This window comes from Brassica napus, chromosome C3, assembly GCF_020379485.1.
Source record: "Brassica napus cultivar Da-Ae chromosome C3, Da-Ae, whole genome shotgun sequence".
Lineage (NCBI taxonomy): Eukaryota > Viridiplantae > Streptophyta > Magnoliopsida > Brassicales > Brassicaceae > Brassica > Brassica napus.
Genome location: NC_063446.1, coordinates 61,253,256 through 61,271,739, shown reverse-complemented (window position 1 = coordinate 61,271,739; position 18,484 = coordinate 61,253,256). Strand labels below are relative to the sequence as shown.

Below are 18,484 nucleotides of genomic sequence, written 5' to 3'. Positions count from 1 at the left end.
TTTTTTCTTTAGTGGAAAGAATCTGAGCAATAGTCTTTTTCTCTTTTTTTTTTCTTTTTCTCTTTAAAAAATATTATCGTTTTAAAGTTTGTTAAACTAATGATTTTAACCATTCTTTCTAATAGATTGATAGTGATGCAAGTAAGATCGCTTTTTTCTGGTCGTAAAGATATATTGGTCTACGCTATGGTGTCTTATTGTGTGTCTTAAGTAAAATATTTGTCATTTATTCGGTCTTACCTTGCTATTCATGATGAGCATACATTAAGTAACTACACATCTATAATGTTTGCTATCAAATGTCAATATGCACATATACTTGACAAAATCTTATTTTTCTTAAACGTGAACCATTCAAAAGGCACGCGTTCAAAACATGTAATGTCGCTTTGGGGTTACTATTGCGAAATATTTTTTGGCGTATTCTTTATTTGCCAACAAAATTACATCACAAAGTATAAAGTCACTCCGAAGTTTGTGAATTTTTTTTTACTCCAACGTGTAAATCTTCCAAAATCTAAAAATGTTATTTATACAACCAACCAATACAAGAGAGTGTGTGTGGATATGATACTTTCTTGTAACCACAACCTTCGCAAACGCATATTATCAACATTTGTGTAAGACTTGTCGACGCAATCCGTTGACTGGTCCATCTTTTATTCTTCCTCCACTTGCTAAATGCCTAATCTAAACTGAATTTTTTCTACGATTGTATGTGATGCATAGAGTGGCTTATCTGCTCAGGATAGTATAATACCCTAGAGCTGAATAACTTATGATTATATTGTAGGGAACTTATTTAAGTATCGGAATTTTAAAGTTTATTTTTTTGTGAGAAAGGGCCAAGGAATTTTAAAGTTGTTGTAATAGTTATCATGGGTTTGAGGTTTTGTTCCTAGAATTGATGATAGATGATTTGAATAATAGATTATTTACATTGTACAGTGTACAAGCCCAAAAACTGCTACTTGGGTTTATCTAGATTTGATGATTGATGTTGTACATCATACGGTGAATAATAGTGTTAGTAGTTGGTCATAGAACTGATGGGTTTACAAAATTTTCTTTTAAAAGTTAAATAAGTATGGCTATTGTTTGTTCTAAAACTGATAAAGTTGTGTCGTAAAATGGACATAACATCAATATCCTAATGTGAAAATGCATAAATGCTCCTTAATGGCCAAAGCGAGAACAAGAATTTGTTATCTGATGTAACCTGCTGGCTCTGACCTAGAGTTGGCCTACCAAAAACCAAATATTTGGATTTTCCAAATCGAAATTTAATCCACATCATGATTAATGTGGTGGGGAAGAGATTGATTACGAAGAAGAATAAAACATAAGTAGTGTAAGATAGTTATTTAAGTAAATTCTAAGTCTAGCCAACGATTTGGTATAATTATGTTTTCCCTAAATATATAATATGATTGGCCACACCTACTCATTGACAAGCAACAACTACTCTCAGCCTCAAAATAAAAGATGCTTAGTTAACTAATTGCGACAACGCTTTACAAAATAAATCAACTTAATCTTTGGAATGTTTTTCTCCCGTATGATAATCAAGATTGGTTTCAGTGTAGCTTTTTAGGTTTAGGTTTTTGTTTTGGTATGGCACACGGATAGAGTTGGTGGTAGACAAAAGTACTGAATAGATCCAACGGGTAGGTGAAAGTACATTTTAACGCGCAAGTGGCAAGTGCCTATTTTATACTATTATCTGTCTACGACAAGAGAAGTCAAGAAGAGGCACCAACCATAAGAAAGAGCTAACCAATTAAGCAATGAAAGAATTACGCTGTAAGACAATTTCGAGTTTTTAATAACACTGTAAGACAGACAATTTCGAGTTTTTAATAACACTGTAAGACAGTTTATTCTACTCAGACATTTTCTCTTTCTCCAATACACGTTTCATTTCTTCTAATAATTGAAATCTAACTAAAATCCAATTAAACAATAAAATATTAATTTTATATTATTTTATATTCTTCTTTCTTTCTTCTTTGTCTTCTTCCTTCTAAGCTTTCTATTTGTTTTTAAATTAGAATCTGATTCTTCAGATTGTTTTTTCACAAAAACTTACATATAATTATGATCTATGTTGTTTAATCTATCTTTTAAGATAGATCAAGGCATATTTCCGATGATAATGTAACTGTGACATATATGATAACGACATCAATGGCAGAAACATAATCAACTTTGGTGTGGTGACGAAGGAGACATAGACGATGGTGGAAACGTTTGTAGACGATGCAGAAGACCCATCATCCACCATGTATTGTACCAGACTATAAAGATATTCATCCACCAGGACCACCATCGTTCCTTCACATGGGACACCGCCAAGAGATTAGAGTTCCTCCACCACATTCGTGTTTTAGCTCCTTATTCGTCGGGATTTATTTTTCTTGTGACATTTTTTCATCTCTGACGCGCCTTCAACTATCACGAAAGCTTGGGAACAACTATGGATAATTTTAGCTTTTTTGCAAGTCTGATCCCAAGTTTTTCATCATTTCGATTTTGATCACAAACTCTTTAAACACACATTTTGCTTTAAAAATTTGACTCTGAACTTCCAAATTTGCATTTTTATTCAATGCGATATGAAAATAAACAAATGCATGCAATATATACACCTAAACGAAACCTAATATGATCAAAATGAACTATAACAAGATACTCAAAATCATTTGAATCATCAGATATCATAACTTGTGTAGTCTATAAAAGAACCAGTGTACATGTGTTTTTTTATAAAAACAGATTTGTACATGTGGACATTGATAATGAAGGTCATCTTATCTCACTATGTTCAAAGATAATGAAAAAAACAAATCACGAAATCATGGGGTACTGCTCTAGGATGGAAGGCCTACATGTTTAGTGTTTATGTACATAAGAGTAGTGAAATTATCTAATATGCGTATATTATTGTACAAGTTAAATAGTGTACATATGAATTATTGTACATGTGGATAATGAAATATTTGTTACATGGTATAATGTACACAACAAATGGCTTTTAAATTATAGTTTTATTTCTTTTGTACATTCTATAAAACCTGAGTAGTATCTTTGTGTTATTTTTACGGGTTTCATTTCTTTTGTACATTTATGATTTAAATTATTTAAATTATCAACATTATTTTTTTTGTCTTTTATCATAGTGTACATGTCCATAAGCACATTTGCCTTAAAGTGTCCATCTGCACATTTGCTTCATAGTGTACGTGTGCGTTTGTGATGTATTTCTGCATTTGTGAAACATAACTTGTTTGGTCCACAAGTGAACTAATGTACATGAAAGCTTTTGGGAATTTATGTACATGTGGACAACGAAAATTATGTATACATCTTTGATAATTATGTTACACGTTTGCATTTTTTTTTGTACACATGTACCTCGCATTTTTTAATGTGTACGTGTACACCCATAGAAGGGTAATATTGTAATTTTGTATATCTTCTTCTTCATCAACACTTCTCTTTCTACATAGCTTGCAGCCTTTTTTGTTTTCAGACATAAATCACCATTTTTTTGGACGATTTGCTTTGATTCAACCTCGTTTCTTTATTATTATCATTCAAATTTGATAGATCCTTGATATAACATCGGATTTTAGACTCAAATCACTATAACATAGATGATTTTGAACTGAGTTTGTAGGCCAAAAAAGAGTTTACAATCAAATGGAGGATGACAAAAGTGAATATTGGCTGAGAGAAAGATAAACCATTATATGAGAAAGTTAACCCAAAAAAATCAAAAAGGCAAACAAAAAAAGTTCACAGCTTTTTATGTTTTTGGTGGGTTTCAAATTTTAAGAAACAAAAGCATTAAATTTTTTTTTTTTTGTGGATACATTTAGTTAAGGACACATATAACGAAAAACTAACTAAATATTTAAGAATGACAAAAAAGGGTTTATGGCTACACTTTTTTTAGGATTAACTATGTCTTTAACCACAAAAAACTATCCAAGTAGCACAAATTGCTCTTTTGTGTAATAAAAACTCAAAAAGTGCCATGCGGGGTAAAAAATTCGCAAGGAATAGACATCGACGACAGAAAAAGAAAAAAAGACAGACTAATGGGAGTAGGACAATCCCATGACAAGTTAACGAAAAATGGGCCTCACGCCCACTTAGAGTATTAAGCTTTGTGAATAATCTAAGCCCGTATAAAATATACGATAGAGATACTACCAATTGCAATATCATTCGGCAATTATACTAATCCAGTTGAATAAAATGATTGGCGGCTTATACTTTTACTTACAATATTGCAGCAGCCAAAATAGTCTCCTCCGGACAATTCCGTGCTGTGTCAGGATGCAAATTGAATGATTTTTTAATAAGTTTTATCCTCAAAAACAAAAGTTAAGGTTCTGATGTTTATGATATGATGACATCAAAATATGTGTGGATTCGGGAACATATATGGTAATAAAATAAGTGGATATTCCATTTCCACTTGGTGCCTCCATAATAACACCAACATGAGATTTCTTTATATGTAAAGAAGTAGCAATACAAAGTAGTAAAGAAATGTTAATAGAGGTTTTACGATGGAGCATCTTCGAAACGTCAAATGTGGTCCACTTCAAAGGGATCAGGTGAGATCAGAATCTAATCAAAAACAGAATTTGTCCCCCATCTAGACGGAGACAGTGACAATATCATTTGTTATCTCAAGTCCGATCATACATTACATCAACGAAACGACAAAGATATCAAATTAAGTCGTCTGGTGATGTTTTTGGAGTTTTTATGACGTTCTGGAGACTATAAACAGGGTTTACGTTGTTTAACGTCAGTAAAATATGATTGATGCAAAAGTTGACTAATGTTAAAACTCTTAGATCACCTAATAGGAGTTTGGGAAATCGCATGTTTGATTTCTGTTGGAAGAAGTCTGCCTCCTAAACAAAGTTGATTTATAACATAGTTTAGATTTCACCGTAGGAAGATATGATCAATGTAGTTCCCATCATAACTAAATACTATATTATTATTGTTCAACATTTGGCTCACTGATCCACTATAATAAATCATAAGAACATTGTTCGATTTTTAAACACATTTGCCTCTACTATAGTTCAGTACGAAGAATAATTAGTGTGAGCTAAAAGTAGTGTGCAGATTGACCAGCTCAAATCTATCTCAAAGCGAACGACGTTTAAACCTATCATATAATACTTGTTCCATCGTAACATGACTGATCAACCAATGTCGAGTTGGCCTAGTGGTAAAGGGAGTGCTAATAGCATTCCGGTCTCAAATAGATCGATGAAACCACGTTTTTCATAAAAAAAAAAATAACTGGTCAAGGCCATCGTATTCTCAACAGATTTTGAGTACACATTTGCCTGAAAATCAAATGACAAGACCAAAACGAAGATACAAAAATTGACCACGTTTTTAAAAAAAAATTGGTAGTCGACGTTAGTACTAACGGAAGAATAACAAATATGAGTGCTTGTTTGCCTTAAGAAATGAAGCGTAGAAGTGAAGATACGGATCCAAAATGGAAGAATCTAAAATAATATTCCAAGAAGACAAGTTGTTGAGTGGGCAAGTGAAGTTGAAAGAAGATGAGTATCTGCCGAAAGAATGTTTTATCACAAACCTTAGAATAGAGACCAAAGAGAGTACTACGAGAAAAGATATTTTATCAACTTTTTTTGGAGAAGAAATATATCTTCATCTTTTTGTTATTATACATTTATTACAATAAGTAAAATTAGATGACAAAAAACCCCAATATGGATACAATAAAAAACAAAGTGAATGGAGAGGAATAAGAGAAGTTAAACAATGTCCAAAACAAAGGAGGCGTAAGAAAGGCGCAGATGTCGTCGATAAGATTCATCGACGAGATCTTCCCAAGATTTGGAATATGTCTACCTGCATTACCACCCACATCATAAAAATATAAACAAAAACACCTGAATATCTTCGAAAAGGTGCTGCTGTTTTTTTTACACCCTTCTCGTGGTTAATGCATAACTTCGGTTAGTACTTAGTATGTTTCCTCTATATATTAGAACATCTATGACTAAAGAAAAAACGTTGAAATATTTTGATGAATAAACTATAAAGAAATTGTGTTGATGTGGTTTTGTATCTTCGTAATTTTTTCTTATTACTATATTTTCATAACCGTTTCAGGGAAATAATTTGATTTAACTATTTTTGTTTACAGAACTTATGTAAACAGTTTCTTAAACAAATTTATTATGGTTGGAAATCAATATTTAAATCTATGAATATTAAAAATAATTATTTTTATCATATTTTGAATACTCTTGTACCCGTTCGGTTCTCTATTTAAATTCGGATTTTCGAATTAGAAAATAGAAACTTTTCGAGTTTTTGTAAATGTTAGTCTAGTTTTAGTTTTGGTTTTGGCTTTTTCGGTTCGGTTCAGTTTTTGGGTTTTGGATATATGCCCATACTATTGATGTGGATCCAAAATAGTTAAAAATTAACATTGCAAGTCATGTCACTAAAATTTTGCAACATATTTAAAATTTAAATATTTTTTATATAAGCTCTATCTGATATTTTATATGTAATTTCAGTAAATACTATAAAATAGACTAAATAATAAATATATTTCGTTGATATAATATAATTATTTTATAAATATATAAATTTAAGTAAATATAAAAAAAAAATTAAGTTCATAGATTTGATGATGGTAAAGTTTTCAGATGGTAAAGTTTTCAGATTATTCAACTAAACATGCAAAGTTTCTACTAAAATAAAGATATGTTGTATATTAACCCAGTTATATTAAAAGCTAAAATAAAATTTGATCAATGGTAAACATGTTAGAAAATATATATGAGCTTATTTTAAATATATAACATTAAAAATAAAAGTAAAATGAAACAAAAGAAACAAAATATATTACTATATTATAAAATAAATAAAATAAAATTTGCATAATTTTTTAAAAATTATACAAAAATAAAAAAAATTACATACAATTTAGTTTTTATTTAAATCTATCCATCATCTATTCCATGCTTTACAGTTTTGTATCTACGTTTTTGAATAAAAAAATGGCCAAACACATGAAATTCTTACGAAAAGAGTTGTATGCAAGAATAGTAGTTGTTCAAGTTAAGTTAGGTTAAAATTCAACCAATCTTCTTATCCCATTGTTAAAAAGAAGGGAAAAGCAAAGATTCTTAAATGAAAAGATTAATATTTGACTGGTTCGATGACGATAGCAAAGATTCTTATGGTTTTCGCAGAATGTTTTTGTCGTCAGGGTCCAAGAGAAACATTTTGTGAGGCATAATCTCTCACTACTAAGCCAAATCACCTCTTAATTAGTATTAGATTGCACTCTAATATTTGTCCTGTCATTGGAGGAATATAATTAAGGCTAAAAGCTGAGCATCATGAAATATATGTATAAAGTGTTTTATATTCATGACCTGCACGGGTCTGTGCCCTTCTCAACAGATGCTCCACACGAGCCAATATGTAATAGAGATCACTCAGATGACTGCATTGCCAAATTTGTTATAAGAGCCATGAGAACAAGAATGGCAAGAATCCGTAGTGAGATGGTGTTTCTTTTATGACTATGCATGACTTCGACTATATTGAAAAGACATATCACTAGACCAGTGAACGCATAGAGAACCTATCAATCATATAAAAGTTTTTTTTCAATCAAGAATGCATCCAACATAATCTAACAATCTCATTTGTTTTAAATAAGCATCAGATACTACAAGCTAATGATGATAAGATCTCTAGATCACATCAAAAGCCTTAAAGAGGTAAGAGAAGGTCTCAAAACATGGTTACTGCATGCCAGTTTTTACCATAAGGATCATAGCGAGTAACAAAGGAAGGAAGCCTCTAATTTTTTTTAATTCCAATTGGGCAAGGAATCTCAAGTTCCATTGGATTGTTTCACAATTGTGCACCTTCCCTAAGACTTTATGTGGCTGTTAAAACAAATAGCCACTCTTAAAGTATATATTCGTCCAACTGGCTTAACCCCACAACATGCGTTTTTCTTCCTACATATAAGGAGCTTCTCACTCTCTCAAGTAACCAAATCAACTCCTTTCTTCAACTCATACATACATCTATCTTCCTTCTTTAACCCTAGAAAACAGATTCCCATTTTCAAAACGCTCTTTTTCAATCTTGTACTATCAATATTCATACTTATTCTCTGAATGGCTTCCAACTCCATGAGTTCTAACGCGTCTTGGACACGTAAGGAGAACAAACTATTTGAAAGGGCTTTGGCTATATATGACCAGGACACTCCTGACCGCTGGCATAACGTTGCTAGAGCAGTTGGTGGGAAATCAGCTGAAGAAGTAAGGCGACACTACGAGCTACTCATTAGGGATGTCAATGACATCGAGTCAGGGCGTTATCCACAGCCTACTTACCGTTCGAATGGAAACTGAAAGCATTTACGCTACTCAAAAAGGTACAGATCACAACTATTAGTATGCATAAGTCACCACTCAGCAATATCATACGAAGCATGCATAGGCATGCGTCTCTAGTTTCTTTTGTATCTATGTATCTTGTTTCATTTTCTACCTAGATCTGCTTATTCAAAAAAATCTTAATAGTACACACAACTGTTCGTTTGTTGCCAACTTCTAACAGTGGGACCAAAAAGCAAATCTAGTAACAGAGAAATACAAAAGCTAGTTTCGTCAAGCTCTTGCAATTGATCATTAGGCCATTATCTCCATGCCTCATGAGTCTTTATATTCATAAGAATCCATTTCTTGAACAACCTTTCATCCAACTTTCATTTGTCTTTTAGCAAAGTAAAATTAAAGTCCCACATGATGATAGCATGTTCCATGTCTCTTGTCTTTACTTTTGCAAAAATCTCCATTGCCTAAGTCTTTTCTTTTTTTGCTTAAAATTGCCTAAGTTGTGTAACAAGATTATTAGGATGCTTCTTTAGTTTTACTATCTACCTCTTTTAGTCCTTTAACTTGTAGTTTTCTTATATGGATTTTATATATGTATGCAGGTTCCTCTGAAACCAACATGGTTTCAAACCAGAAACAAACAGAGAGCATCTAAACAAATTAAGAGATATCAATGTATTTACTTCTATTTGTGTGATTGTGTTATATATACGACTATGTAAGAATCATCTATAAATCAATCAATGTGAGTTTCATATGATCAAACTAGTTTGTCGGAACTCTATTCATAATCACACAAATTGTACATAATCCAACCTAAATCTACTTTGCACCCACCTCGTCGTCCTGGGCTCTGGCGCGTAGCTCGATGATAATTTCATCAAGAGAACATAGTAGGTGGTGGTAAATAGATAAAAAAAATATTAGAAGGATTAATCTGCTATGGATCGTTTGGTTCTCGTGAGATACACGCGTCTGTATTTGGGTGGACACCTTCTGCATGGCATGTAATTTAAATATCGAATTATAAAGAACAAAAGAACAGGCAAAATCGTACAGTAATCGTAATAACTGTCCCAAAATGTGTAGTGTTAGCATTTAGCATATGTTCGCAATAAAAAGTTGCTTACTTTTATAGTAAAATAATGATTGGAGAAAGTAAACTGTGATATATTCGGGATTAGAGAAAATAATGCTTCCGGAAAATAAATCTTAATTTTTCGCCTATAACCCTATTTTGTTCTTTTATATGTAGGCTCTGATTGATATACATAATATTAACGTTGAGTTGTAATATGCATTTTGAATTGATGTAATCTGCAGTAAAAAAAAACATGATAAAACTATAAATTTATGTGGTGTTTGCAGAAGAAATATGAATTACTATATATATTAAAATAGATTATTGTAAAAATTGTTGATGTATAAGTTACAGTATTAAAATATAAATAGTAAGCAGTTATTGGAAAATAAATAATAATTAAAATAATCAAACAATTATTATTACTTATTCTATGTATGAAATTTTTAATAAATGAAAAATAAGCTACATAATGTACTATTTTCAAAATAAATATTTATTAATAAGATTATCAATTGTATACTGAATTATGCATTATTAAATACATATTTATATTCTTGAAAAAAAATATATATATATAACATGCACAAATAAGCCATAAATTTATTTCTTACAGTTTTTTAAACAAAATTTTGATTTTGGGGTAAATCAAATCATCTTATTCTTTTTAGATATCTTAAGAATAACTTATAAACGTAAAACAGAATTATTTTTTATAGAGAACTGGTATAAAAATAACAATTACTATCCTTTTAATATAAGCGATATATTGCATTATATCATATTAAAGTTAATTATCTATTTATTATGGTTAGTGGTGTTGTACCATAAAATAACATGATAATTAATAGAATATAGAATTATGTTACTTATTTCTACGTCACCACCAACTAGTAACATTATGAAATTTAGTTTTGTTCTCGTTTCTTTCTTTTTTTCTTTTTTTCTTTTTTATAAGAATCATTAAATTCTAACTACCTTAAAACATATGAGATTTTCCTTGATGTTGAGCTAACTTTTGAATTAGAAATTTTACAAAAGGAGCAATTCAAAATTGTAATTCAATAATAACATATAATAACTCAAATTTAAAGTAAGAAAAATAAATTAATGCATGATTTACAATATTTTTTAGTACAATCATAAATCAAACAAAATCAAAGTCTAACTTATATATCACCAATCAGCAATGTTCCTAAAATTTTAATGGCCTGAAGCATTTATTTAAATGTTGTGTTATATTTAAGTATTTTAATAATATTTTTACAAATATTTTAGTTAATTATAGAAATGTTTGAAAAACAATAAAAATACGTAAATCACTAAAATGTTTACTTTTAGTATTGGTTAAAATTATCATTTGTAAATTTAGTAGTTTGGATATGTTAAACATTTTGATTTCAAACTTGAAACACATGAAATATGTACTATAAAAGATGTTGACTTTGAAAATTTTGTTTAAGTACATTAATTTTAGTCTATAAAACGGTTTTAAATTTGAAACCATATACTGCACACATAAAATAATTAGTCTGATTTAAAAGATACAAAGAAAAAGAGGAGAATGGAATAAAAGAGGAGAACTAAAGATATTTGGTTGAACCATTATAAGAGAAAAGTTAATGTAAATATATAAAAAATGATAACCAAAATAATAAGTTATTAGCCTCAAAACGTGACAAAATCTTTATTATGTTCGTAGCATGACTATAACACATCCGATCAGAAGTATGTTTACAACTAATAAGTTAAGGAGAGCTGTATTGAATCTGAAATTTAAACTAATTTGATTTTAGTGGGTTTTTAAATGATTTCATGTGAATATTATAATTTGCTGTGATTTTTGTTAAACAACTCTAGAATCTCATATAAAACTATGGGATTTGAATTTTTATTTTTATAACTAAGAAATTCTTCTCAGACATCCTAAAAATATTTAAACCACTCTAAAATCTTCAACTTAAATTTTATTCAATAATAGTGGATTTCAGAGTGTTTTATAAAATGACAAGTTCAACAACACTGAATTTTGAAGTGGTTTTTAAAATCCTCATTTGAATAACAGTGAATTTTTCATTTTAATACAAATCATCTGAAACTCTTAGTTGAATACACCTCCCTAAGTCACTAGAGCAAATCATAGTTTAAATATGTGGCCTCAATTTTCTAGTATTATTATTTTTAAATAAATACACATCTGTCAGTTTAATTTTTTTTTCTCTTGATGCTTTTATGCCACTCTGGTTGTATAGCCAGGATTGGAGGAACATCTATTTCAAATGGATATTGTCTTGTGGTTCTATATCAACATAGCGTTGACATTTGACATAAGAAGAATTACTAAAATAAAAAGGAGTAAAATCACTAACAAAAAGTGAGTAAAAGATGGGTTTAAAACCAAAAGTAAAAGTGAAGATGAGAGGTCCACCTTTTGTCAATTTGATCCGTCTCGAGCATTATTCGTTTGTGCCAAAAGTGTAGTAATACACATACATACATTATATGAAAATGAGGTATACGAAAACAAAAAACAAAAAACAAAAAAAGAGAGGTATATGGCTTATTCTGTAATATTTTAGAGTACATGCTTTGTATATTCTACCTAAGTGCGCAAAATTGCGACCCATATGAACCATGAGGGAGAATTGGAATTATTCATTTTAGATTTGGGACCAGCCGGTGTTAATACCGATGGCATGGCATACATTCTTCTCAACGAGAATCCAACTAAGAAGCAATAAAACATATCCCAAGCACTAAATCACTAGTCTTACGCACCATTGATTAAAAAGTTTATAATTTTTTTAAAGTAAAGTTATAATTCGATTGGTTACATGTTGAATTAAAGTTGAATTACAATAAAAGTTATAATTTGAAGTAATTCGCAGTAAAAATTATGTGCTAGAACTGTAGATTTATGTAGTAAATTTATTGTAAAGATATGAGTTACTATATTTTTAAAATTATTGACTAGTAATATTTTTGATGTATAAATTGTAATATGTGATATGCTTAAGAATTATGAATAAAATAATAATTATATTTACTATAAATTAAATAAAATATTTACATAAAATAAAATATATTTTATGAAATTATTGAGTTAAAATAAAGGAAATATACTTTGTGTATATTCTAACAAAAAATACCTATATGAAAAAATTTTGTTTTATTTACCATTTGAATTAGCAATTACAACTATGTATATGAACAATTTTGTTTAATTCAAAAGGAAATAATAATTTATAAACATTTTTGACTAATAAGTAAATAGGTATATAATATTTTTTAAAAAAATTATGAATTGAAAAATGCTAAACGTGAGACAATCATTAGGTGTATTAAAAAAATTTAAAAATCCTAAACTGAAGTGGGATAACTAACACAAAATAAAAACTTTTAATACATTAAGGTGATGATTGTCTGGGTGGTTTTTATATTTTAGATTTTGGTTTTTGGTTTTTAGATTTTAGTTTTTAGATTTTGGATTTTAGTTTATGGTTTTTGATTCTGCAGTAGATTTTAGTTTTTAGAAAAACATGAATGGTGATTTTGGTTTTTAGATTTTGGTTTTTGTTTAAAAAATAATTAAAAAATAATTTTTTGGTTTTGATTTTGATTTTGCTTGTAGTTTTATTTTTTAAGAAAAAGTTGACTAAAGATTTTTTAATTTTAATTTTTCAATATTTAATTAATTATTTTTGCTTGAAGTTGAAATAATAATTAATAACAAAATATTACTACACACATTAAATAGTACATAACTGGTAGTTAGTTTACTATTTGTTGACAAAAAAAAAAGGTTTACTATTTAAACATGTTAAATAAAATTTAATATATTTATATGTTTGCAAACTGTATAAAATTTATGTTATTCAATGGTTATAAAATAAAACTTAATAGCTGGATATAAAAAATTAAATTCCAGTGTAATAAATATATAATACTTATAACTAACAAATTTAATAAACTCTGCTATTATATTTATGATACAAAATATAGATTAAGGTATTATGGAATTAACTTACATAAACAAAACTCAGTAACTTGATTGGTAGAGAAACTTTTTGTGAGTTTTTGTCTGTTTTATAAAATGGTTGAAGTAAAGTTACATATGAAAATAATTAACTTGTTAATAGAAAAAACAAACTGCACGTAATCAATAGTAAAAATCCACAAATTGTGGATATTGGTTTCTATGTGTGAAATGGTAAAAGGGTTGAAAATCTGATTTTCCTGAAAAATAGGGAATTTATTTTTTCAAAATCTTGATTGGATAAAAAGTAGATTTTAGAAAAACAAAAACCAAAATCTACTCTAAAATCTGTAAACAATCAACCTACAATTTTTGTTTGATGTTGGGCGAAGACTTGAGTTATTAATTTATCTAAAGGGATAACTCAAATTTGTAACTCAAGTATAATACATCATAATACAAACATCAACTCAAAAAAATAAAATCAATTAATGATTGGTAACATTTTGAGTTAAAGTCCTAACTCAAACTTAATCAACTATAACACATGTCACCAATCAAAGCCTAATGGGAGTAAATTTTGAGAAGTTTTAATCATAGTAAATTTTCGGCCAGAATACAAGCTAAAGCGATTGGTGACACGTTGACTTAGTGTTGATTTATAATTCGATATACCTCGCAGTAAAAACTATGTGCTAGAAACTTTAGATTTATGTAGTGAATTCGTAGTAAAAATATGAATTACAATTTTTTATAATTATTGAGTGGTAAAGATTTTGATGTATAAGTTGTAGTACATATATATATATATAATATGAATATCAATAATAATTTTTTTTAACAATAATAGCTTAACATGTTAACAAAAAATTAACACTAATAGTTAAATTTATTTTAAAATTGACTAAATTTAAAATATATTAAATTAAGTAAATTAAATTAAACTAAAATTAAGGAAATACAATAATATAATTATGTTGATATTCTACCAAAATTTACATATATATTTACATATAATTTAATGTATGTAAAAACCTTTAGTTAGCAAATAGATTTAGCAATTAAAATTATAGAAATAATCTTAGATAGTTTAAATGGAACTAGTAGTTTATAAATGGACTAACTAGTAAACATCTATATAAAATAAATGTTCACGTGAGACAACTATGAATGCATTTAAAAAATTGTTAAAGTTTAAAAAGTAACCGTATGATAACTGACATAAAACCAAAAAAAAAACTAATTCAACTTCTAATACATGGCATTTTGTTTGATGTTGAGTTAAGATTTTGGTTATCAATTTTTTTCAAGGGTTAACTCAAAATTGTAACTCATATCTTATTTATTAAAACATAAGTCACAACTTTGATTCATGTGTGTTTTTAAAAAAAAAAAAAAATTAATGGACCTATTCCTAAAAAGTCATGTTACATTTAATCTCTAATCTTATCATTTAAATTTTGGACCTACCAGAAATTTTTATTGGGCTATCAATAACTTGTTTAAACAATAGGTGGTCCATTGGATTTATAGATAGTATAAATTAAATAGATATAATTTAATGTTGTAATATTATACCTCCATATGTTAAATATTTGTCGATGTTAACTTTTAAAATTATAAAGATTTTTTTTAAATAACAAAAATTATATTATCTAAAAATGATTAATCTTTACTACCTTAAACCAATGAAAATAAATTTTAAACTATATAGTTTATTTTAAAAATAAAACAAAAACTAAATGTTTAATTATTTACTAGATAATATAAATCTATGAAGCGAAAATTTTAATTTTTAAAAAATTTCTAAATTTGTGAAATGTTACAATATCTTTGAATATGAAAATAAAACAATATTTTACTAGTCTTTATATATATAGTTACGATTTTAACAATGAAATAATAATTCGAAAGTATATATATAGAAAAAGATACAAGTACATGTGAAAGTTTGAAACAATCTACTCAATGAAAAATATATACCGTAAATTTATTATGTTTTAAAAATTGATAGACACATATATATTATAATATATACCAATTTAGAATTGAAAACAAAATATTTATATAAAAATAAATGAAAACAAAAATCCGCGCGGTTGCGCGGATCGAGATCTAGTACAATATATCATAACCCAAACACTAATTCAAAAAAATTAAAAGTAACTTAATAAATGGTAATTCATGTCAGGCTTTGATTTTTTAGGGCTGTTACTGTTAAGACTTTTAAAATAATGGCTTTAGAAAATGTTTTGTTGCTGCTTTTGTTGCTGTGACTTTAAAAGAAAAAAATTATTTTCTAAAACTTTGAACAGCAAAGAAAAGTGAGAAAAGAAAGAAAAGTGTTGGACTTTGAGTAATTTTAGGAGTTTTAAGTAGTTTTATGAAAGCAAAAATATGATTGGTAAATTTATTGGCTCTAGGAATATTAGTTCATTGTAAAGCTTTCAAAGTCCGGAAAGTTTAATCCCCAATCACAACCTAAGTCTAAATTTTTTAAAAAATCATTTTTTAGTAAAATAAATTTAAACTAGAGCTTGATTTGCGCATCAGAACAAATGTTTATTTTTAATGCTTTATAAATAAATATTTATTTTATATAAATGATAATATCCATTTTTAAAAATTACATGTATTAAATAATTATTTAATATGACATTTCTAAAAAAAATAATTTAATAGTTTATTTTTTTGTAATAAATATACCGTCAATTGTATCATCCATATTTTTAAAATATAACCCGTGCATTCTCACATTTTCTTTTATGAGACAAAATTGATGATAGGTATAATAAAATTATTTTATGTACTAAATTTATCATGTTAAATTTTTGTACACACATTTATCATCTTGAATTTATGTTTTATGGTTGTTTAATTTGAAAAAAATATAATAAGCGAAAAAAGTTAGGATTAGACCATTTCTTAGTTGTATTAAAGTGTAATTAAGTAGTTATTTTAATTAATAATTGATTTAAGAAATAATTTAATAAAATAGGAAAAGAAAAGAATATTTAATGTTAGACTTCTTAATTATTTCAGTGGTTATAGACTTGTAAATAAATAGTAAATTTTAGGGTTAGTTTTTGTTTGTATCTTATATATTAAAATAGAAGTCATGACTTCTTTCATGTGTGATTTTTTTTTTAAATTGGACCATCACTTAGAAATTTTATTAAATGTATTTTATTAAGACTAATAATACATAGAATCTTTAAAATACTTTAATCATAATACCTTTTGATATCTTTTCATTTTAAATATAATATATTTATTTAAAAATTCAAACAAATCTGTTTTAAAAGATTTTTACAAGATCTTCATTTTCGAAATTATATTTAAATATTTTCACTAATTTCGAAATTAGTTTGAAATATCATTATACATTAATAAATTCAGTAATCATTTATAAAATGAAAAATAAAATAATTCTATAATATTTTATATATTATATGATCATAATTAATCATATTAAAAGAAAATTATTATATTGAGATAAATATAATAAAATTGTATTAAATTTATAAATTTTATTTTCGTAAGTATAAAATATTTATGTTCAAAAATAAAATCTAATACGTTGGTAAGATGGGTTAACATTAGCAAACTATATTATACATGTATAAAAATTAATATGTATATCTTTAAAGCTTATAATATAAAATCTTTGTAACTACTTTAATCATAATATATTTTCATTTTAATATAATATATATTATATTTTAAATTTTTTAATAAATCTGTGTAAAAATATTCTAACAATAGCTTAATGTATTTTAAGTTATCGTTTATAAAATGAAAAATAAATAAATTATATCCTATTTTATCTACTTTATAGTCATGATCATGTTAAATACAATTATTATACTTAAATAAATATGATAAAAGTATATTCAATTGATAAATTTATAAATTTTATTTTTATAAATATAAATTATTTATTTTAAAAATATAATATGATGATAGAACGGCTTAAAATTAGCAAACCATATAATACATGTCTAAAAATTAACATATCTTAGACTTTTGTATATACAATAATATATTATCTAAAATGAATAAGCATAAAAAATATTAGTAAAAAGAAATCCAGCTTTGAAACACGGGTCATAATTTAGCATAAATTAAATACTAAATAATTTTCAAATATCTTTTCTCATGAATATATTAATTTGCTTGATAACTAAATGTAAATACAATAAGATAAATATATAATAAGAAATGAAAATACATATGGTTTTAAACGATTGATTAATTATAACATGTAAATTATAAAATTATTGTATTTGAAATAGTTATATAAACATTTAAGTATATGATTAACGTTAAAAATATATACCACTAATGTTTAAAAACAATAATTTATGTATTGAAAAGTGAAAACAGCACCCGCGCACAGTTGCACAGGTCAAAATCTAGTTTCTGTTTTAATAAAATAGATATTTTTGTTATTAGAAATGTTACCGATGAAAAACAACAACAATCATTCAACAAAAAAAAAAACAACAACAATTTTTTTTTTAGTTTGTGAGATCGACCTAGGGTCCTAGACACGGAGAAAAATGTTTCATAACACCGACCATTGGTTCAACCTTTATATTATATTTTTTGGTTTAAAAAATAATAAAAAATCGATAAAAAGATCGATAAATTTTTTGATTAGTTTAAATTATATATAGTACGGGAATTACATTTTTTCTTAAAAATGATAAGATATTATATTTAGTTCAGAAGAATTTTTTTGGGGCTAAAATTAGGAATTCGAAAGAAAAGTTGTAACTACGAATCATGACTCTGCTCCGAGTCGGGAGACACCACACCAACGTGGCAACCCCCTAACTACAAGTCAACATGTGGCAAATACACGACACATTAGTTTCCAGCATAACCGCTTCTTCGGTCGCCACGTAAACATGCAATAACCACGTGCCTATCAGTAACCGCCTGTCTAGTGAAAGAAAAGAATAATCTCTCCCTAGT

At 27.1% G+C, this 18,484-nt stretch overlaps 1 protein-coding gene and 1 pseudogene across 1 annotated transcript; both read left to right on the top strand.

Annotated features, from left to right (window-relative positions):
• Nucleotides 1–850: 850 nt before the first annotated feature.
• Nucleotides 851–6,465, top strand: LOC125584019 (annotated as a pseudogene).
• Nucleotides 6,466–8,079: 1,614 nt separating this feature from the next.
• Nucleotides 8,080–9,212, top strand: LOC106386109 (protein RADIALIS-like 3). The gene is made up of 2 exons (XM_013826001.3): nt 8,080–8,485; nt 9,050–9,212. Exon 1 carries the CDS (start codon nt 8,223–8,225, stop codon nt 8,460–8,462), a length of 240 nt encoding a protein of 79 aa, XP_013681455.1. The 5' UTR covers nt 8,080–8,222; the 3' UTR covers nt 8,463–8,485; nt 9,050–9,212.
• The last annotated feature ends 9,272 nt before the right edge of the window (nt 9,213–18,484 follow it).